This window comes from Larimichthys crocea, chromosome XXIV, assembly GCF_000972845.2.
Source record: "Larimichthys crocea isolate SSNF chromosome XXIV, L_crocea_2.0, whole genome shotgun sequence".
Lineage (NCBI taxonomy): Eukaryota > Metazoa > Chordata > Actinopteri > Sciaenidae > Larimichthys > Larimichthys crocea.
Window position 1 is genome coordinate 15391660 of NC_040034.1, and position 22747 is coordinate 15414406.

The 22747-nt window shown below is 43.0% G+C and overlaps 1 protein-coding gene across 1 annotated transcript; it reads left to right on the forward strand.

The window, feature by feature from the left end:
• Window positions 1-586: 586 nt before the first annotated feature.
• Window positions 587-19130, forward strand: clic4 (chloride intracellular channel 4). The gene is made up of 6 exons (XM_010731304.3): window positions 587-996; window positions 12612-12721; window positions 14654-14779; window positions 15106-15212; window positions 16211-16392; window positions 17241-19130. The coding sequence occupies exons 1-6, from the start codon at window positions 928-930 to the stop codon at window positions 17403-17405; spliced, it is 759 nt and encodes a 252-aa protein (XP_010729606.1). The 5' UTR covers window positions 587-927; the 3' UTR covers window positions 17406-19130.
• The last annotated feature ends 3617 nt before the right edge of the window (window positions 19131-22747 follow it).

The following is a 22747-nucleotide window of genomic DNA, read 5'->3' on the forward strand; positions in this document are numbered from 1 at the left end:
CTATCGTTTTGTTTTCTCGAGATCTCTAGTTAATTATCTCGTTATCATGGAAAAACTGAGGAAAATTATCTCGTTATCACGGGAAAACGGGTGGAATAAAATGTATGTATGTATGACCCTTTAGGGCTTCCGTAGAATTTTAAATTGTGCTAAAATATTAAACATTCACATAGAAATTAAACATTTGCAGAGATTAACCTGTGTTAGGAAGTTGAACCTGTTAGCATCTCATACAAATAGAAAACTATATAAACGTTGTCACTTTTCAAAGTTTACAATAAACATTTTCCAGGAACTAATGTACTCTAGCCTGTTTTCCTCCTTAAAATGTAACAGACTGCAACTTTACAGATGATCTGAAAAAGTCAGGAGTCTCTCCCTCAGAGTTTGACACAATAGGGGGCCCCCAGATAAGCATATTGCACAGAGTCCCCAAACAGCTAGAAACGGCCCTGCTCTGATGCATTGTATGCTTGCAGCCGCTGAGTGGCTCTCTGTCCTCCTCCTCCTCCTCCTCCTCCTCCTCCCAGCATGAAGACTCCCCTCCCCAAACCCTCCCACATTTTTTTTTTTTTTTATGTTTGCTCTTCAGATGACATCACGGCTTTAAATATTCCCGTTGCTTTTCCCCCCTCATCACTCCTCAGCCTCAACATAAAGCGCCTCACGGTGTCCAGCGGTGTTTCAGTAGCATAGCTGCTCATTACAGCAGACACCGCTGCCTCCTTGTTCGGTTTGCAGAGACTTTTGTGCTCCCAGCACCGCGTCCTCCTTTTGGGGAGAGAGAGAGAGAAAAAAGGCGTCTACTGGGGGAGAAAAAAAAGGAAAAGTGTCGGAGAAGAGGAGCGAGCTAAGTCGGGCGTGGTAACGACGAGAAAGAAAAACAAAAATTTTTTTTTGTTTGTTAGCAAAAACTTCGCAGCAGTAATGTCGCTGTCGGTGCCGCAGAACGGAGTAAAGGCGGACAACGAGCCCGTTATCGAGCTGTTCGTGAAGGTAAGACCGCGGCACGTCGCCCGGGAGAAGTTTCACATGCTGGGTAACTGATGATAAATGTAATGTGGGTTATTCTTTGTACATTTTTTATTTTATTTTACTAAGAGCACTTATAAGCGTCGGCGTTTTACTCCCTGCTACAAAAACGTGAGAATATTTCTTGTCGCATTTGAGTTTCATTTTTTAAAGGTTTTTATATCCATAACCTCTCTGTGCCTCTGTGGCCATGTGGAGCCTGCAGTGTCACCAGCAGGGCGGATGCAGCCTCCTCCTCCTCCTCCTGCTCCTCCCCACCTCCACCTCATCATTGTGGGGAAAGAAGGACAGGGAGCCAAGGCTTTAACAAAAAAAGCTCAATAACATCTGATCACTTGCTGCTGTAGTCCCAAAGTGGTGGCTTATACTGGAAGTGTATACATTCATACATGTGTGGACTAAAAGCAGCTGTTTATTTGTTAAGTTTGGTGTGTGTGTGTGTGTGTGTGGGTCACCTTGTCATCACTCAGTCTGATGGACAACAACAGGAGTATCACAGTAGTATTGTGGGCTATTGTGCCTATTCAATGTGTTAACTTAGTGCTGTTCTCTAGAAAAGCGCACTTCATCACATTTTGGATATTTTGGTTACAGAGGAGGGATAAACCTGTTTTGTTTTTTTTAATCATCTAAAACTGTTTGCCTCGCGGTGTTGATGGTGGGGTGTTGTGAATGTCTGATTTCCTTTCTTCAGCCTGCTGCTTTGCAGGGCGGGAAAATGGCAGAGGAAAGAAAAAGGGGGAGTGTGTGTGAGTGTGTGTGTGGGGGTGGGCCTGTACAGGGGGATTATTGGTGGTGGTGGTGGTGGTGGTGGTTGGGGCGGGGAAGTCATTTGGGTCCTGAATAGACTGGGGAATTAAGAGTGCAGAGGGGTGCAAACATTTTATACTAATGGTGATGGTAAGGTAACGGTAATGGCCTTGAAATGAAGTAATTACTTGGCAGAGAGGATTACACGTGAATCGACTTTGTTTGAATTTAATCAAGTCATACATTACTAACCCTGTGTTACCTGCCCACTGTCTGCCACTGGATACAGATGCTCAGGCCTGTAAAAGTTGAAATCTTTTTCCCGTGAATTAGTCTAGTTTTCACTCAAATACAAAAAAAACCTCTTATTTCTATTGTTCCTGTTGCCTCCTTAGAGAGAAGCCTTTATTTTGTGCTGAGGCTAAGCAGCAGGCCCCCCCCCCTCACTGTAGCGCCAGCACGGATGGAAAATGAACCGGCCAGCACTGTTTCTCTTAACTACAGGAGAGGTTACATCATCCCCAGGCCTGGAAGGTTTACACATGTGGCCAACTCTTCCCTCTCAGTCCCTCCCCTCCTCGGACTGTGTAAAGAAGTGTCTTCCCCTGTGTGTTTTCTCCTCTGGGTGTGTTTATGCGATAGCCTTTCGTCTCTATCGCCCCCGCCATGGCTCTGTGTTATGTGCCAGCATCTGACATGTCCACATCTATAATTGATGTCGTCGTTCTTACTGTGCTGTGTTAAACACAGTCATGGGAGACAATGGCAGGCATGCAGGTTGCCATAGGCACACTGCGTCGAGCCGAGGCCTCTGGGAACAGCTGATAACATAGTGTGTGTGTGCTCTCCGCACACAGCGGTGTCAGATCTGTTAGGGCAATGTTACATATCAAAGCTGACTAATTATTCTCCACTGTGTCTCTATCATCATATCAAAGCTGACTAATTATTCTCCACTGTGTCTCTATCATGAGCCGTGACAACACTGTTTACCCATTAAAGGTAGCTCACTGTCCCAGTTCAGAGATTCTCTGATGATCTAGCAACTTTCCTGCCTGCTGTGTTTATAGCAACAGTAGTCACATTGCCATGGGAACATTTTACATTGTGGACTTGAAGTTTGTCATTGCCAGATTATATTGCTGTCAGTTGCCTGATGTAATGACTTTGTAAGAGGGAGGATCGACCCTTGACCTCATTATCAGTACAGGAGATTAGATATTGTTTTGCACACATGAGGAGATGGTGCTTGTGTTGTGTGGAGGGTGACTGCCCAGCATTCACCTAAGTCTGTTTCACAGATCACAGGCTTAAAGTGGTAATATGAATCCCTTAATCTCACACGCATTTTGTGCTGTGATAGTTAGGAAATGTATTTCCCTGACAGGAAGCCAAAAAGGATGAGTGCAGCCACATATAATTATTGTCGACCGAGGTTCATCCATCTCTCTCTATTGATTGCAGCACCACCTGATTGAATCAGGTGGAGTGAAAGCCTTTCTGACACCACTTAGGTGGTTTCATAGTGTTACTTCTCTGATTCGCTGTTGTTAATGTGCATACTTTTCATTATTAAATCATTACAAGTTTGGTTATGCAGTCATACAGTTTTTCACAGCTTTGAATGAATTCAAACATGCTGGTGAGTCATTCCCCACCAGCGTATGACCTGACTGTATAAGAGGGTGAACAGAATATAGATGAGTCGAGAGAAACAGACGGGCTTTATCTCTACTTGTGTATGCGTCTCCAAGCTGCAAGTGTGCCAAGGTCACACTACTGGTTGCAAAAGCCTTCTGCTGCCTCCAGACTTCCATTCACTTGCCAGCAGTGAGCAGAGCCAGTAAACATGGTGGAGAAGTGCTTCTCTAAGTCTGGATGGCACAAAAGTCTGTCTGTGTTTGTATGTCCTTCAGCACAGTCCCATGGGAACCGTGGAGATGGACTGCAACGTGAGCAAAGTCCCAATAAAACAGTACTTTCTGTACTGATGATCAGGATCTGCATTGTTGGACCACTAGACCCTCAACATGTCTCACAATGTAAAACAACATTGTGTCACATTTCTACCATGAAATAACAATTTTTGAATTATTTTGCTACACCTGTTCTTGACCTATGCAACTTTGTGCCCAAGGTATGAGCTCTCATGATAAGTACATAACATTTTATGGCACTAAGTCACACACCACAAACAATTTTATGAAACTGGATCATATTTATGGAGAAAATGTTTTTTGGTTTCCCTCTGATGTCCTCTGGCTGCTCTGCCTCAACTCTCTGTGATACACAGAGTTTCTTGATGGCCAGTAAAGTCAGTTGCTGCAAACTATAGCTACTGTTAGCTCAGTTTGTTAGCCAGGCTGCCCTGACTGTAAGCCCAGAGCACCAGTGGAGTGTTAGTGTTTGTACCACTGGCGTTTTGGAATACTGGGAAGGAGGGCTGGTGTTGTACCAAGACCGGAGCTGGGCAAGCAGGCAATGTTACCATGTCTATGGACATAATGGCAGAGGCGAAGAGACTGAAGAGGATGACGGAGGAAGCTAAGAAAAGGAGAGAGTGACTGAGCGCAAAGCCGCTGGACAGAAGTAAATCTGGGACTGACTTTTAGTTGTTTTACTTGGTTAGTGCTTTGTGAAACAAAAAGCTCATGGGTTTCATGTTGTCTTTGGTTGTAGCGCTTGTTTGCGATTTGACTGTTAGCAAAGTTGTCCACTTACTTGTTTTTGATAAAGTAAGCGATGTAATCATAACAAATCCACATGTACAACTGTCCGTATTTAGGACAGTGGTATTGTACCCCCCAATTTCTAAACAATGGCGCTTTAGGTCTTTCTCTCCCTGGATCTGAGGAAATGTTGTGTCAGACCATAAACGCTGAGTTTATTCAAAAGGCCTTGGGAAGAGCTGCTCATGTTATATTTTGCTATCAGTTGCAACATGTGACAATCCGATCCGTGCCTTGTGATGTGCCGTTTTATGGAAACACAACAAGCTTTTTCAGCAGTTACTGTGCTGTAGTCTGTTGCATGGAATTACATGCAAGGTCAAATGTGGGTCTTTTTTTTTTTTTTTCCACCACCAGTGCACACATGCTGGTCATAACATCTGCCTCCTTGAATTTCAGGCATAATGTGCTAATTGTTTGCATGTTACTTTTCAGTTTAAAATAAACCATTCCTCTCCCCCTTGGGTGCCAGTGTAGGCAGCTCAGTACTGCTTTTTTTCTTAAAGGACATCAATGGAGCAGTTAATGTTTTCCAAGCTTATAGCAATGCTGCAGTCAGCATCACGAGTTATAGGGCAAGAATTAATGGCTTGTTTCTGTTGTTGAGTGCTTTTTGTTTCTGTGCTGTGAATTGCGTTTGCAGCACCTGGCCTGGTCATTGTTTCTGTCATTGTTACTGTCTGGTTGACTGACTCTGGACACTGACCAAATCCATCTGGCAGTATGTTATTGCATCAATTTGAAGAGGGGCTTTCCGATCAATCTTTGCATTTTTATCCCATGACACAGCATATTCAGAGGTCCACCTCAAGTTCTTGTCAGAAGAATATCATTCTTACTTGTGTCTGAATTAAAAACACACTGTAAGTTCAGGAGGAGAAAGAGCTTGTCTTATTTGTGCTGCCTTTCCAGGAAACCGATGCCTAATGAGGCATTTCTCCTATGAGCTCAAGTACAGGAAGTGAGGCCACCCTAGAATAACATAGATCAAAGCCTGTGGGGATTTTATCCCAGCAGAGAGCCTTGTTAGTTCATGAATTGGTGTGCTTTACTTGTTAACTAATAGGGCTGTAACCGGCCACTGCAGGAGTTATAACCCTCAAGATCAGGATACGGAGGGGAAAATGAGCCTCTGACTCTACCTGTCACATCGTCTTCACTGTCAGAAGAGGTGTGTGACCCTTTAAACGAGGAGAATCTGCCCCGCTCGCTACACGTGTAACTCAATCAGTCTCAACATGATCCAGTCTGCTTGTGTTTCACGTGCTGCGTTCCTCATAGCAGAGGCTACTGAAGTGTATGTAACCCAAAGTGTAGTACCTGAACATGGAGGATAGGATGACAGGAGCATCTTGACTCATCTTGACTCATCAACATTCCCATAAAGTTGCACAGTGTACCTAAAGTAAAGTCTCTAAAAGTGTCTTTGAAACCCTGGCAGAAGAAGACATCCCAATCATATCTGCTCAGTTATGGCTAGATTTGATTATTTATTATGTGATTATGGCAGAAATTAATCTTGAGTATTGTTGTATTACTGTATCATAAAGACGACTGTATATTAAGATCGTGACTCTTTCAACTGCAGCAGAAATTCCACATTTCGAGACTGGTTTCATGCCACTCGATGTTATAATATATGGTAATATGATGCATAAATTTAGTCTACACTCATGCAAACTTAAAGGCTTGTGTGTGAGCTGTGTTTTTGCATGTTTTGATGTTGTAGTTTTTTTTTTAGATGATGTGAAAAGCCACGCAGTGTGTCACTGGGAGAAAACTCAATTGCAGGTCAGAGTGGACACGAGTGACCAGAGAGAGACGCACTGTCTGCTCTGAATTACCGATGAGGCCAGTGTTTAGCTGTTTAGCTGCCATGCGTATCTGGCATGCGCGGTAGTAGCATGCTGTCCTTGTGTTGGTGCCAAAGGGTGGATCACAGCTGTCTAGACATTTGTTCTGAAGGAATTGCTACAGGGTTCACTTGAGAATTGAGTGATTTCAGGAGGGTGATACTTGATTTTTGAAGAGGTTTTGGATATTTTTGGGTGGACTAGTGGAGGCCAGTTTTCCATATTATTTCCTAGGCAAATGTGAAGTTAACAGGAAGGATGAAAAAGTGTTTCTGTGTGTGTGCGGGTGTGAATGCAAGAGCCTGGGGCCTTTTGATTGTCTAAGTGTATGCAGCATGCTGTTTGTGTTAGACACTTGAAACAACAGTCAGAGCAAGGGTGATTGTTGGTTTATGCTGATCTCCCACATGGCTGTCTATTTGTTTTTTGTTGTTTTGGATCTGTATTACTCATCACTAAACACTCCTGCCCTTGGTTTATCTCTTTCACACTGAGGCTAAATGCAGTGTTGACTTAGCTTACGTCATTGCCGTCGCATGGTCATGCAGTAAGCCCCTTTTTTTTAGACTTCAGTCTCCAACTTTCCACACAATCTGGTGATTCTTAGACAGCGCTCATGTGCTCCAGCACAGTAGGCCTGTGTCTGACTGGAAGTCTAGAGGTTTCCACTGAGTGCTGTCAGTCTGAGTCAGGGACACACCAAGGATGTGATGGCATTTCCATGATCCGGCAGTATATGAGTCCTCTGCACACTCATCTCTGTGAACGTGGTCAGACTCTGGGACTTTCTTTACCCATCAACACCAACCCTCGCTGTTCAGACACGGGGGCCAAACCTCAGTATCTTTTTGGTGACGGACGAAATCTTCCCATAGCAGTATAAAACTGTTGAGTACCAAAAGGTGGTTTTAGATGCTTGGTTGAATTTGACATTTTCACAATTCTTGAAAAGCTTCTTGTGTTTAGACGGTGAATACTTGAAATGTTTGGCCACTAAAAATAAGGCTTCTGTAGAAAAAGATGGTTTTTATTTGTCAAAGTAACATATCAACAAAAGTTTTGTGGTACTGAAACTGGCATAAGTACTGATAAATTACCACTTCATCATTTATATCTGCTGATTATTTTCTCAACTTAACAATGATAGATAATGTGATCAAATTGTTTCTCACATTGTGTTTATTATTTTTGAGGCCTAAAGAGATAAATGATCTGATATTTCACAAAAAACCAGACTGGCGAGAGGAATTCAGATTTTAGGAGAAGAATATTATGTTACTATTCCAGTAAACATCTCAAGAACTGCTCTGATTAAGTGGGCGTCCAAACAGGGACAGTCAAACCGGACGCCAGCTGTGTTTCACAATTCATTTCAGTGGGGGTCGGCAGCCCGCAATGCAGCCCGCGTCCGGGAGAGAAGTTGAGCCAGATTAAATTTTTGGGAAAACCGGAGCCCCACGTCACGCCCCAGCCGCCAATCAGACACTCAGATCGGTCAAACCTCCACAGACAGCCTGAAAGGTCTCTAAAGCAGAGATTATCCAGGTGGATTCATGGACTAAACTCAGATTATCTATGTGTGTGTGTGTGTGTGTGTGTGTGTGTGTGTTCTCACTTAGTTTTAATTTAGAAACTAGGTACATGAAATAAACAATTTGTTTCAGCTCTGTACTCTCTATGTTGAGACAAAACATCTTTAACCTGGTTGATTTCCCCCTGAAGCCTGAAATTCTGAATACGTGTCTTGTTTGTTCAGACATGTAAACACTGGAAATTCTGTATATCCACAGCTTGAATCTAAAAATATCTGTAGTTTATTTGTTTTGTTAAGACAGCCTGTAATTCATGCTAATGACCTGGGTTCTTCTGGCTTGGCAAGTAACTGCCGTGTTGACATCCCCTTAAGCACAACATCAACTCATTCCAGGTGTAGGGCTGCTATTGGACACATGAAGATGAACCAAACGTAATCCCTCAGCCTAAAACCAGCCAGATGCTCAATCTAGTCGCAGTCCCAACCTCGGCCCTGCCTGCATACTTGTCCAGCAAACAGGGAGAGGCGTTGCTATGACGTTACCATGGCTGCCCACTCTCAAACGGACATTCCTGCTGTGTGTCAGAGCAGGAGGAGGAAAGCTGCGGCGCTCGTTACACCGTCAGTTCCTTATTCGGTCAAAGTGTGGCTTGAACTTGCTGAGCAGCCCACCCAATTTAGAATATGAAGTTGGGGAGGGGAAGGCTCGGGCCTCCATGTTACTAAAATTAGGCTGTGAGCAGAGACTGGGAGGACCGGGGCCCAGTCTGAACAGGATTCATTGTCCTTGAATGCTGACTACTGTGACTGTGATCTTACATCACCCGTCCAGAAAAGGGGAAACTTGTGTCTTAAACGATGAGGATCGCGCTCTGCAGTATATATGCTTCAGAGTCCAAGAAGTATCTGAAGTAGTAAAGGAGTATTAAAGAGGCTGAGTAAAACGGCTCTTGCGTTTTATGTGCCTGGTTGTAAAATGTTATAGGACCGGATACCTTTCTGTGCACATACCTTCAAATGTGTCAGTGGCTTTATCATGTTCAAGCTGATTTCAGAAAAGATCTCATTGCTGCTACGATGTGTTAAGTTGCTCATCACATCAGTGACTACATGAGTCATAGGGGGAGTGATAAAGAGGTATGACCTCACCGTGTGTTTGTTTGAGAAGAAAGAATGTTCTTAAAGACACCCCATCTACCCCGTCCTTTGCTGACTGAGGTGTCATTGTACTGCCGTAGAGGCCACGCCGTCCTGAACAGTAACTCCTGGACAACATCCGACTTGAGCGTGACTCACTCCCTCCGCTGGGCAGCTGTGTGTGTGTTTGGCATTAAATAAACAGGCATCTGTTGACACACGGACCATCCAATGAGCCTAAATAAAGCTCGAGAGTCTGTCGGCAGTTGTCGGCTGTTGCTGCTTCTGTCGCCCAGACGCTGATTACATCAGCCATTTCGCATCAGGGGAAATCTCTGTTCGAATCTCTGCGAAAAGACGGCGTAACCGTCTGCGAGATGTGAGTCATGTTTTTTGACACGGGAGTCAGAATGGCAGGCCACACACTGGGCATTGCTAAAGTGTTCCTGTGAACTCTGCTTGCATCCAGGATCAAATTGCTGGTTTAGTTCTCGGAAAATGCTTCTTTCAACCGAACCCAGTGCCTTGCCTTTTTAAAAAGACTTGTCCAAAACCATTTCTTGCCTCTCTTGCGTGTTTTTTTTAAAAATTTTTATTGGGGTGTTTTTGCTTTTTGTTTTTTACTCCTTTGCTAACTTGTGACGTGCCGAAAACTCTACAAACAAAAAGCGCTTTGTGTTTTTGCCGAAGGTTCTCCAGAAGCCCTTTTCTGAATGTCACACTATTACAGCGGCACTGGAAAATGTTAGGCGGGTGGAGGGGGATGACGTTTGGAGGGGTGTCTTAAACCTCCTCAAACTTGTTTTTGTATCAAAAAAATCAAGCTTTCATTTCTAAGCTGCTACTTTAAAATGTCATTCAGCACATTTTCTGCTGAAGACTACCACGGTTGAGTCCGTACAGTGAAATGTAGGGCAGCAGTTTTGCATGTCACAAGCAGCGGAAATGCAGCTCCACCAGCATCACCACTTAAACTAAACAAAGCACCCTCTTCGGCGGGAGTAACAGGACATTTCTGGAATAGTTTCTCCCTCCTCCTGAAATGCCCCCAAACTCCCCTCCCACAGAGGGGCCCAGGATAAGGGGCGAGGGATAAAGGGAGAGGAGGAGGAGGAAGAAACGAGCAACGTGCCAAACGGCACACAGCAGCTGAAGCTTGCTATCTTACCTCCCTCCCATTTAAAGCATCTATTACTGCCTGTTCTCCTTCATGTCCGTTCTCACTACCTATGATCGCTAATTCCCTCCCTGTTTCCTGTATTATCTTCCTCTTTCTGCAGCTGTCGGTGTCTTTTAGCAGAGAGCTGCAGACTCCAGAGGGTAGGAGCACTGCCGTGGCTCCTTGAACAAGACCGACCGGGAAAGAAAAGTGTGAAATGTCTTTCTCAGCTGCTGTGGCCTTCTTCTTGGCCACTTGAGACCCAGAACTAGAAGATGAGCTCGGCTTAAAAGCAGCTCATTGTGTTGAAGCACAATAAACATCTTCTTGATTTTTATAAATTATATTGCGCCATGTGGTTTGCATTTTCCCTCCTAACAAAGGGAGAGCTCACTTCACACGGGTTACCTGTGACCCCTCCACACTGTGTGCTCTGCTTTCTATGTTATACCTATCTGGTCATTGCCATGGGAACGGTTGCTGTGCTGCATCACCACCCTTGATCCAGAACTGAATGGTTCTCTGTAGGTGTAGCGCTGTGGGGAAAATGGAGTAATCATCCCATAAGAGTCAGCTAATGCTAGCCTAGTCTAGTAACAGCCATGAACCATGGTACCCGCCAACATTTCATGGCTGGAGCTTTTATTTTAGAATTGAATCATGTAAGGTGAAAAGGGGGACTTTCATTTGCTGAACAAAGGCAGTGATCTAATCCAAGCTTTTCAGATATTGAATTCAGAGGGGGGAGAGGGAGAGGACAGCCGCAGTACAATGGGAGCCAGCAGGCACATCAAATGGAGCCATCCCACTGCGGCGTCACACAGAGGACAACAGCAGCCAGCCTGTTTGCACCAGCAAGAAGCTGACAGAACAAAGTCCACTATTGAAGACGGTGCAGAACCTTCATCCGTGATCCTAAACAAATGTTGTTTGGAGTTTAAAAACTGATTTGAATCTTCTTCTTTTTTTTTTATTCAGCACACTTTGCAAATCAAACAGTGTTTGTGTGAAAATACAGTTCATTTGTGTATATCGTGTATAGCCGCGCTTTGCATATCACCACCTGCAGAGGCGAGAGCTGTAGCAAAATAGGGAATGAGGAGTGAGGCGGACAAAAACCAAAACGATATTCAGCTCTTTATATTCAGCTCTGCTGCAGTAACATGCTGAATGAAGAGGTGCATTCCAGAGCGACGATACTTGAATAACCCCCATGCTCGTCCTTGTGAATAGAAGAATACGGTGCATTATTTATTTTTTTTTTTTTTGTTCCGCCTCATCTGAAGAAAGGCATACCTCAACAGGCTTGGTATCCACAGAGCTACACCGCTCCAAGTCTATGATTTAAAGGTTGAGATTTGTGTTGTATTTAAGAAGTTAAATGACATTTTTTGTCAATGTTTTGTGGATGAAAAGCAGCAAATGAGAACACGCGAGCACAGTGTTTTGCCTATTATGTGACTTAACTAGAAATGAAATGGGTTTCTTGGAGCAGACGTTAGTGTGTGCGCCAGCCAGCTTTGCAGATTGCATTAAGATACTGTGCAAAGCTCGGTTAATCAAATGAAATGCTCATTCTGCCTTCTGATGTGGAATCCAAACCATATTTATGCTCATCACTCCGTACGTGGCTGTGAGTTGAAGTGAAGGATCATTTAGAGAGAGAGATACGAAAGAGGAGCCCATGATAAAGGGATGGGTGGCTGTTGGGGAGACGGGAGATATCTCTGACATTTCACAGCACCCCTCCCACTGCCTTTCTGTTTACTCACAGACAGAAATCACTGCTATTGCTGCTTTTTCTCATCCTCCATGGGGTTATGGAGCACTCAGCCCTGTTTTCTTGCTGGTGCTAAATGATGAGCATTCAGTAATTTGGGAGGACACGTGCCACGTCCATTGATCCCATTCCTGCTGTCACTGCTCAGCCTTGTGTTTGTGCAGTCTAGCAAAAGAGGATACAGGAATCCGTCTTGGGTCTTAATCACTCCAGAAGTTTCCTCTTACTCTTGGACAGTAGTTCTGCAGATTAATGGACGGGAAGTGTGCTGAAGCATTTAAGACAAGGGGGTCGGCTCGCTACTCTTCTCTTACTTAAGTCTATTCGAGGGCTGCCCGTAATGTGTATGAAAGAGTCATTGTCTGAAATGGTCCCGCTCTGGGTGAGTGCAGTAAAATGCCCCGGGCCATAAAGGTTGTGCAACAAGATTGCTGGGACCTTTTTTCTCCTTTTGGTTCTGCACTATAAGCCAAGTTTTGCTATCTTGTTTTTATGCCTGGAGCCATTTAATCTGCGACATCTCCACCCTGTGCCATCATTTGTGTATTTAGTCTTCAGGAATGGTGCCTGCAATATATATTGCTGTTAAGTTAATCTGCTCCTATTCTAACTCGTTATCTGTCTTGTTTTATTTAAGGCGGGGAGTGATGGAGAGAGCATTGGAAACTGCCCCTTCTCCCAGAGGCTCTTCATGATCCTGTGGCTCAAAGGAGTCGTCTTCAATGTCACCACGGTGGACCTCAAGAGGTGAGTCCCACTCCCATTCCCTATCCTTTTGTCATCTTCCTTGTCCTCCTCTCATTGGCTGTTTTAAAGAAGGATAAAAAAATCCTCCTGTGCTTCCTTGGATAACCTCCTACAGATTTTTTTTGGATTCCACAAAGGCCTCAGCGGCTCCGTGACGCCTTTGATCCAGCCCCACCTCTAACATGCTCGATGCTTCCCCACTGCTTATTTGGTTTTCCCATGACCCTTTCTCAGGCCGGGAAAAAATCTGAGAGAAATAAACATGCCGACTCTGGAGACTCTATTTAAGGTTCTTCACTCCACTTACTTCCTGCCTAGATTTCGGTGGGCAACATGTTATTTTTCACCACTGGAATCAGAAAACAGTTATCCCCTGCAATTTTGACTGCCATTTTTTTCCCCCCTCCCAGCTGCAAGCGAACTGTGCCTTCACATGTGGATTCCAGTACCAGAAACCTCTTTACCAAACCCACTATGTTTTCTGTGTGTATGATTCATCTAAATGCTCCCTAAATGTTTTTCCACTTACTAAAGGCAGGACGGGCAAGTGCCATGTTATTTTAGTGCGCAGTCAGATGGATGTCTGGTTTATTATGGTCTTTCTTCATCACGTTGTGTTTGACTCAGAGGTTCTACATCTCTGACGGGCGTCTCCTCATCTGGGACATGGAGACCATTGCTTGCTTACAAAACAGAACAGAGATGTACTTGATAAGTACTGTGCCTTTTTATTTTATTTTATATATACAGTCGAAAGGAGGAAAGCAATGTCCATTTGACTAGTCATTTGGTTTTCATCCATGCCTGCACATTCAAGGCAAGTTCATAGGTTTTGGTATATTTGCATAAATTTTCCCTGGCAGAGGACGTGTAACATAAAACAAAGCTTGTTGATATCCAGTAAAAGGTAATGGAGGATGTCCGTCTACTTAGCAGTGTCTGTTTACCTCTCACTCAAACAACCCTTTGTTCAGCTGGACTCACTACTTCGTGCTATATTTTTTATTTCTTCCGAGAGGAGCAAGTTATTCAGGCTTTATTTTGTCCTTGCTATATGGCGTCAGTAATCTTGACTAAACATAAAAAACTACTATATATTACACAGAAAGGTGTGTTTGGCATGTTTATGACTGTTTTATTGTACTATTTAAATGGCAGAACAGTACATGTAGTTAAGCCTGTAGAAGCACTTGCATATCAACAGTTTCCGTCCTCTCTTGGGTCAAGGCTGTCTTGTTAATATTTGTTCCTATGATGAAAGCCTGCGATTCTCAGTCGTTTGTTACACGCTCCTCAGTAATATAATTTGCTGAGGCTGCCACTTCCCCTGGGCATGCCAAAGAGTTGAAGTCATTTCCCTTTTTTGTGCCCTTAGATGGCTTGTCCAGAACTAAAGCAACCACTGTGAACATCGTCACACCAAAAACCTGGACCACTAAGAGGTCTCAAGCTCTATTTGGCTCCAGCAGTTGTTGAGACGTTGCTCTGTGTTTTTGTTGTCTTTACACTGATGGGATTTGAGCATCTGGGTTCTGCGTATTTCACAAGTCTGTTGTGTTCACATTGCTTATTCGACACATGCTTATTTTTGTTGACGTGTGTCAGTGTCATCTGCCTGCCAGAGACATCTGGTACAAAATTTGCTTGTTTGAAGGCTGCAGAGAGAAGAGGACACACAAACACTTGTGGAGACAGACACACACCCACACAGTTAAAGACAGAGCACTGAGCAGCTATAGTTGGAGAAAGAGGAGGGCTGGATGTCTCTAAAAAATGTGTTTTCAAGTGCAGCAACGCTGTCAAGGAGCCACAGTTGCTTGAACCCGATAATTAAATCCACTAACCTGCATTATAAAGAAACGCTTCAATAGGTTGAAATGGCTTGGTTGTGTTTGCTTTCAATCCACTAGTGTTGCTTTACTTCTCTTCCAGGAAGCCTGCAGACCTCCAGAACCTGGCCCCGGGCACACACCCGCCCTTCATCACCTTCAACGGCGAGGTCAAAACTGACGTCAACAAGATCGAGGAGTTCCTCGAGGATGTCCTCTGCCCACCCAAGTGAGTACTCTCTCACCCCTGTGGCAACACTTTGACATACTGCTATTTCATGACTGTGCTTTTAAATGCATTGTCAGCATGTAATAAAGCGTAAGGCCCTATTTATATGAATTTGAATGAGACAAATGTTTTGCTTAGATAACAATATTGTCATCAACAAATTCCATAAATAGACCGAACCCATTTGCTCTAACCCAAATACTATCTGACTCCCATCTGTGGCTTGTCAATCCTAAATTCAAACACGTTTACTTGCATTAAAAAATGCCTATACCGTCAAAACTACATACATATGTGTGTTTACTTGTATGTGTGCTTGTGTGCAGGTACATCAAGCTTGGTGCTAGACATCCAGAGTCTAACACAGCTGGTATGGACATCTTCGCCAAGTTTTCAGCATACATTAAGAACTCAAAACCAGATGCAAATGAGGGTAGGTTACCCGTGTCTGTCTTTGACACACACACACGCGCACCCACGCACACACGCACGAGCAGAAATCCAGAAAGCTTCCAATTGTGTACAGAGAGTTCTCCGGTTGCTAGGTGACATTGGTAGCCCTGCCATGATTGGTGGATTACAGCCTCGCTCTGGAACACAGAGCTTTTGTTCTGCCACCGCCCTCCCGTCCTCATGCTCCCCGTCTCACCTGGTGGAGATCTCTGGAAAACCACAGAGCAGATATAGAGAGAATGAACCAGCACTCCCAATCTCATCCTCCCTGTTGAATTGCTCACCCTGACCCCTGCTATAAGGTCATAAACTTTAATCAATAAGATTATTGACATCATATGAAAAATATGTAGGCCCCTTTGTCTCATAAATCTGTTGCATCCTGGGTGAAAGATGTTCATGGTGAATACCAAGATGTTTTGTCATGTTTATGTTGGCCGTTCTCCACCCTGGGAAAATATTGAACCATGTTGAGCTGGACGTGAAAGCCAAGGCTGTGTCAACAGAGTTTGAGGCTGAATCTCATGGTTCAATGATAAGTGCTCACCAAAGTATCTGTTCAAGTCTACTGTTGAACTACTGAATCAGACATTTGTGTCATATTTCTAAACAATAGAATGGTTAATAAATAATCTATAAATGAATGTAGAAGACCTGTGCAACCAAATGGTATCTGTTGAGCTTCTCAAAGATGGTGTTTGTTACAGCAATAGGCCACCGTATAACACTGCCATTGTAACCGATTGTGTTAGATTGTGCTAGAGTTCATTGTATGTCAAATTCCATTATTTTATAACGTACACATGAGCTTGTCTTTTGATGAAATGCTGCCCCCATGTGGTTAATCAGTATATGGGTGTGTAGCAGCTGTGATAAAAGGGCCTCATGAAAAAGCTGTGACATTTCGAGTTCAAGGAGTGACTCCTACTGAAAACATAATAAAACATTTTAATATAATACAGCTGGTGTATTTTGCAGCTCTGGAGCGTGGGCTTCTGAAGACACTGCAGAAGCTGGACGAGTATCTTCGTTCGCCACTGCCCGATGAGATCGACCACAACAGCATGGAGGACGTCAAGGTGTCCAACCGCAACTTCTTGGATGGTGATGAAATGACCCTTGCTGACTGTAACCTGCTGCCCAAGCTGCATATAGTAAAGGTGATGAATTTTTAAACCTCACTGAATCCGTAACTGGCACAAATGTGACACACCCATAAAATCCCCTCCATGTGTTTTCACTTCATTGACATGTGATCCGACTTCTGCTCATAACTATACGTACATTGAGTTTACGCACTTATCCCGCACGCAACTTCAACCTTAGCAGTCGGCTACTCAAGTGAAATAAGTGAGTGGGTGTGCAGGGCCCTCAAAGGCATTACATGAGGTCACCCGACTACATGAACCAATAAGAATGATAAAGGTATAACTAACAAAACTAACATGATGGTCAGAGAGATATCAATAAAGTATTCACATGCACCAATTGCTCCCAAGAAGGAGCTGAAATAAGGAAAAATAACTGAGAACACCTGGATAATCTGCAGCCTTTTTAAACTCGCCAGTGTTTGAAAAAAAACAAAAAAACAAATTGTTAACAGATTAATTATATGGTTTAAATAAATAGTAAAAACAAGCTGATGCTGTCAAATATCTTGTTTTGTCTAAGCAACAGTCCAAAATCCCCAAAGATATTCAGTTTGTCCTAAGAGGCTTGTCTTTCCATAATTGACTGTTGGCTGGTTTGGCGTATTAGTCAAGCCTATTTCTTTAGTCTTAATTGCAATAATTAATGATCTCTTACTTACAATTGACTCAAATTACTGTTCCCTTTGAATTATGGTTGCTTCTTGTAGGATTGAATTAGTTCTGACCTAATGCAAAGAAATTTCACACAAGCTTCACAGACTTATGAACATCGAATACACAATCTATTCTGCTAGTGCACGGACTTTTCTAAGAGAGCTCATAGTTCAGTTGTTATAACTTCTGATACCTTCCTCCAGGTGGTGGCAAAGAAGTACAGAGGCTTTGACATCCCCAAAGAAATGACCGCCATCTGGAAGTACCTGAACAACGCCTACACGCGTGAAGAGTTCACCAACACCTGCCCCAGTGACAAGGAGATCGAGATAGCCTACGGAGATGTAGCTAAGAGGCTGGTCAAATAAGCTCCTCTGCCCAGACCACCTACCTCCCTCCCTCCCTCACCCCGTAACCTCCGCCTCTACACATCCCTTACGCCTCCTCCTCTCCTAGCACCAGGACTGATGTGCTCATTCACGAGAAAGAAAAAAACTCTGGACTTCTTTTCCTTCTCTCCTCATCTTAGAGCGAACCCCAATGCATGAACCCTTCTCCATCATTTTTTTGTTTACCCCTCAACTTTTATGAAGACCTCTTTAGTCCATTCAGCCAAGGTCAACATTGTACCACCTTTCATCATTAATTGCTTTTGTTTTGTTTTTTCATTTGCTGATGAATGTTGTGATGGCGAGGCGTTGGAGAAGCAGCCAGACATGTGTATCAGTGCTTATCAATGCCGGGAGCCTTGTCAAACACGCTCCCTGATAAGTGACCTTCAAGCCGACCTTCTCTCTGCGTTCATGGGAGAGGTCACAAGCTTTTGTTAATTTTCTGTTGTCTGTTTAATATTGAAATAGCTTTTTCTAGGAACGCTATAAAATGAACACTGAGAAGCATCTTTCCCCTGTCTTTTGGCTTATTAAGAGGCATTGTAAACAGTGTTGAAGCTTCAGTGGCTCAAGTATTTGACAGGTTTAAGTAGAAGCTGAAGCTAATCCAAACCTGAGTGGTTGACATATCAAGTGAGAGATGCTTTATTTTATGTTGAGCTGTTTAAAATAAATCAAAATAATTGTAACTGCAGGTAAAGCTACCTGGTATCCATGCTCTGATTTCCTCATTGCCTCAAATAGGCAAAAAAAAAGTCTTGTAGCTCAGCTCAGTAGAATTGTAGAGAATTTCCTGTACCGGCTGCAGAAACTCAGGAAAAAATCGCACCTGAGGTCTAAAGAAATATTCAACTATATGCAGCTTACAGATACTCAAACATGTGTAGACTGGCCTTTTTGTTAATCACCACATTGCCATAGAAAGTGTTCATTTAGACACTGAGCAGCGCTCAAACGCTAGCAGACTCTTTCTTCTCCTATGAAGCATGAAGGAAAGTCTTCACTTTTGGTCATGCTGACCGTAGCAGTAGTTTGGATTACACGTGGCGGACCAAAAAAAGGGGCACATTATTCTGGTCTCACTGTGGATAGGATGACTCCGGCTATGTAAACTAGTGAAGTCAAGAAAAAAGAAACCACACACTCTCACTGTTTCCTTCTCCATGGCTTACTGGAATGAAGGACACTAATGTGCAGTCAGGCACCAGGAAAGGCGACACTAAAGATATTTATGACACAGCAAACCGAGGAGAGTAGCAATGAAAGGAATACCTGGTCGAATTTTACTTCAGTATGTAGATTGATCTCTGAGGTAGTGAATGTATGTTATGATACAGTAGCTCCAAAAGTGCTTTAGTTTGCCATTGTTTCTCTGACATTTTGTTATGAAACAAATTTGATAAAAAACAAAAAAAGGAATTGTAAATATTTGTTTTGATTACTCAGAATTCAATGTGTAAATTTTATACATGTCATCTGGATTTTGAGGAGGAAAAAAAGGGCCATTTATTGCCTGCTTGGATTCTGATTCTAGATAAACCATCTCCTCTTTGCCTTATTTGTTTTCTCTTTTGCAGGAAGGTGTTTTTTCTGAGATCATTTCATTACAACATGAGTGTGACGTTGTACAAAGAGAATATCCAAGCTTTTTTTTTTTTTTTTAACAATATTGACTGAATTGAAATAAACTTCTTATTGGCACTCTGACTTGTGTTTTTCCATAAACATTCAGGGTTATGATACTTCTGTCTCATCTTTTACTATAAGACATTAGGTTGCCTTCAAGCGGCAATGTCTGGTGCTGGGAAATGAAGTCAATACTAAAGTGCTAAAAATTGTAATTCCTCAAGCAGCCGCTTGAGACAGGCTGCAGAAGTGAGTCAATCTACATAAGCCCCAATATTAAAATGCCCAACCCAGGCGTCAGGTCTGCCGATGATCCACATTTTTGCCGATATTTAGATAAGCCGGAAGACAGAAGAAAGCAGTACATTCAACATGGTGGCAGATACCGCCCCATATTTTCCCCTTTAAAGCGGCGCTTCGGAAACCTATAGGTGACATCACTAAGTTGCCTTTAGCATTCAATTCTGTTGAAGGGCCAGTGTGTAAGATTTAGTCTAAATATGGAAGAAGGAAGCACTGCTATGTTTCTTCAGTAGCCTAGAATGGACAAATTACAGTTTCTCACACTCACTTGGAACAGGAGGGAAAGTGGCACAAGCTTTAATCTGCAACTACACACTGGTCCTTTAACTGCTTAGATTACTGGTCATGGCACATACCAATCAAAGCAAGTTCTCCCATCAAATTTAAAAAGAATTATTTGAACGGAAGATTCATTGATACAATTGTGAAAATTGCCTATGTCAGTTTATTTGAGATTAAGATTTAGGGGGCTCCAGAATATGGCAGAAATAAAATATATGTGTTAATTAGTGTATAATCACCTGAATCACCACTTCCACAGAGTCCACCATGTTTCTACAGACTAACACTGGCTCTAGAGAGGACACAGCCACCTTCACGCTAGGAAAGAGAGGGTGAAACTAAAGTGCTGCAATCCGCAACTAGATGCCACTAAATCCTCCACACTTGTTCTTTAAAATCAGACCTGTCAGTTGTAGAGGGAAAGCCTCTATTGTACATCTATATTTGGGACATTTTTACCTGCAGTGTAAAGACTCAAGAGTCCTTGGATCTTGGGGGGCCTTCACCATGATCTGAGTCTTTAAAAGTTAAATTAATGCAGGGAATGTTTTTGTGAAGCATTGAATTCCTGTACTATATCACATATTGGGTTTCTTGCCTTACCCTCTTTTGGTTTGGTAACCCTCTGTGCCAAAGCATGTTTGTTTACAGCTCTCAGTCTCCAAGGAATGTCTCATGTGGGTGTCCACCCATCGAGGACTCCACCTCCTCCTGAAGACACCCTCTGGCTGTCAGCTTGATGATGTTTTTCAGCCAATTCCCTACTGTTCTGAAGCACAAACAAGTCTATTCTGCTGTGCCGATTGCAGCCAAAGTTTCGCAAGAGAAGGGGAAAAAGAAAGAAAAAAAAAAAAGGTGTGGGGGCGTACAGTTTTTGGATAGTCTCCAGATCATTAAAGTGTCATGTTTCAGCCTCACACATTCTCTACTCCCTAACACTGAGACACGGCCTCCACTTGTAATTCACAGGGAGGAAATCCACCCAGACGCAAACAGACAGACAGACGTATGTGTGTGTGTGTGTGTGTGTGTGTGTGCGTTGTGTGTGTGTATGTGTGTGTCAGTCAGTGTGAGGTAAGAGAAGACACAACAAGGCTGGCCATCATTCAGACCACACACTCATTACAAGCAGGGTGAGTGTATTAGTGTAATTGGGTAATGAAGGTGAGGCCAGGAGGGGCTGAGTATCATTTCTCAAACATGTTGACTGTGTGTGTGTGTGTGCGTGTGTGTGTGTTTGTGTGTGGAGAGAGAGAGAGAGAGAGAGAGAGAGAGAGAGCAGGCTATATTACACACCATAAGAGGGAGCCATCAAGCCAGCTAAACTATGAACACGCACATGTTACAGTCACTGTTGTTTGTGTGGATTTTCCTTTGTTAGGATGAGACAAGTGCAGAAGCACTGTGTTTTCACTCTTGGTATACATTTTTTTCCATCGTGCTTTTACTTTACAATTAGCAGTAAATCGACTGTGTATTTTTCAGGATTAAATAGCTCAGCCGAGCCTTTTCAGTCTGGCATCAACTCTTTCTCTGCCCTGCCAGTTCAGTTTGCAGGTTTTACACAACACCCATTTATACAGCTGGCTAAATATTTACTCTGGTAAAGTAGCTTGCTCAAGGGTACACAGTGATATCCCTACTGGGTTTTGGACCTACAATGTGTAAAAAACCTTCTTTGCATATGGACTCCTTGCACCTGACATTTGATGTGGCTACACACAGGTTGCTTTGTACTTGGTTTACCCTGTTGATTGACAGCACGCAGGCCTATATGTGGAAAACGTATGGCTGCGAGAATGCTCAATTTGAACCCTCTATGTTGTGAAATATCTTTCCCTTTTTAATTTCAATATAATACTCCACTCATTCATATTATCTAACTTCTATTACGACAGATTTAAATGATAGAAAAAGATAAATGTTTTTCTCCCTGCCAGTTTTCAGAGTTCACTGCGGCCAACAGGCAAGGCCTGCCATTTTCAATTTAAAATATTAACCACAAGTAGCCTTGAAGTCAGGATTTATAGTGACAGCAAACAATGTTTTTAAGCAGTTGTGCAAATAGAAAAATCTTTAAAAAAAAATTTTAATTCAAGAAAATAACCTGGGACCAAAAAAGAATTTGCATAATGGGCTGGCTCCCAGACTTTTTTCTGACCTCCCTAAAACAAAGCATTGTCTTCTTGAGGACCGTGTCACATTGTTTACAGATTATGACCAGATCATAATAACAAAAAGCCTTTTTCCCCCCCTACACAGAGATTAAGTCAAAAATAAATATAATTTTGTGTAACATAAAAAAATTCAGATTTAGTTTGTGCCACCTTGTGGGGTCCAGGCCTCCACGTTACAGGACACTAAAGCACATGTGGCGATCACCATAAGGATAATGATGTGGCCATGGAAAGTATCCCTTTCATATTTTTCAGCTACAGCCAATTAAAACTAAAAAATGAGGAAACATATTTGATGTCAAGCCACCAGAAGCTGAGCTTAGGCTTCATGGCACTCCTTGAAGCGAAAATAAAAACCCCTGTAGCTGTCTAAACACAGTGGAAAAAAGTACACGGTGTGACTTGTAAATGAACTAATAACATTAATAATGGCTGCGTTCCATTCAGGTGTGCCAGTGTAAGAGTTGAGGTACATGCTGGCTCAGTAGCAGGATATTGGCACACCTGAATGGAATAACCATAATTAATGTTATTGGTTCCACCTGTGTTCCCCCTGTAACCAACACTCATAATGTTTGCTGGTGAGAAAGGTCTTTAAAGGACTCAAAGAAATGATATGACACCATCATAGTCGCGTATTGTTATTGAACAGCAGCTCATCATTTTGGTGTTACCTATTATGTGGCCACAGCCGTGAATCATGGGTATTTAACCACAGCTAATGAGCCAATCAGAAGCCAGCAGAAACCAAAGCATAGCAGCTGCAAGCTTGGCACAGACCACACGGCGTGTTGTTGTTGTTGTTGTTGTTGATGTTGTTATTGTTGGATAGTGGTGAAGTTGAGGCTTTTTCTGTCTAACTACAGCACTGTAGACCTCACAGCCTCCATAATGCTTTCCATGCTCTTTATCTGCTGCTTATATCTTCAG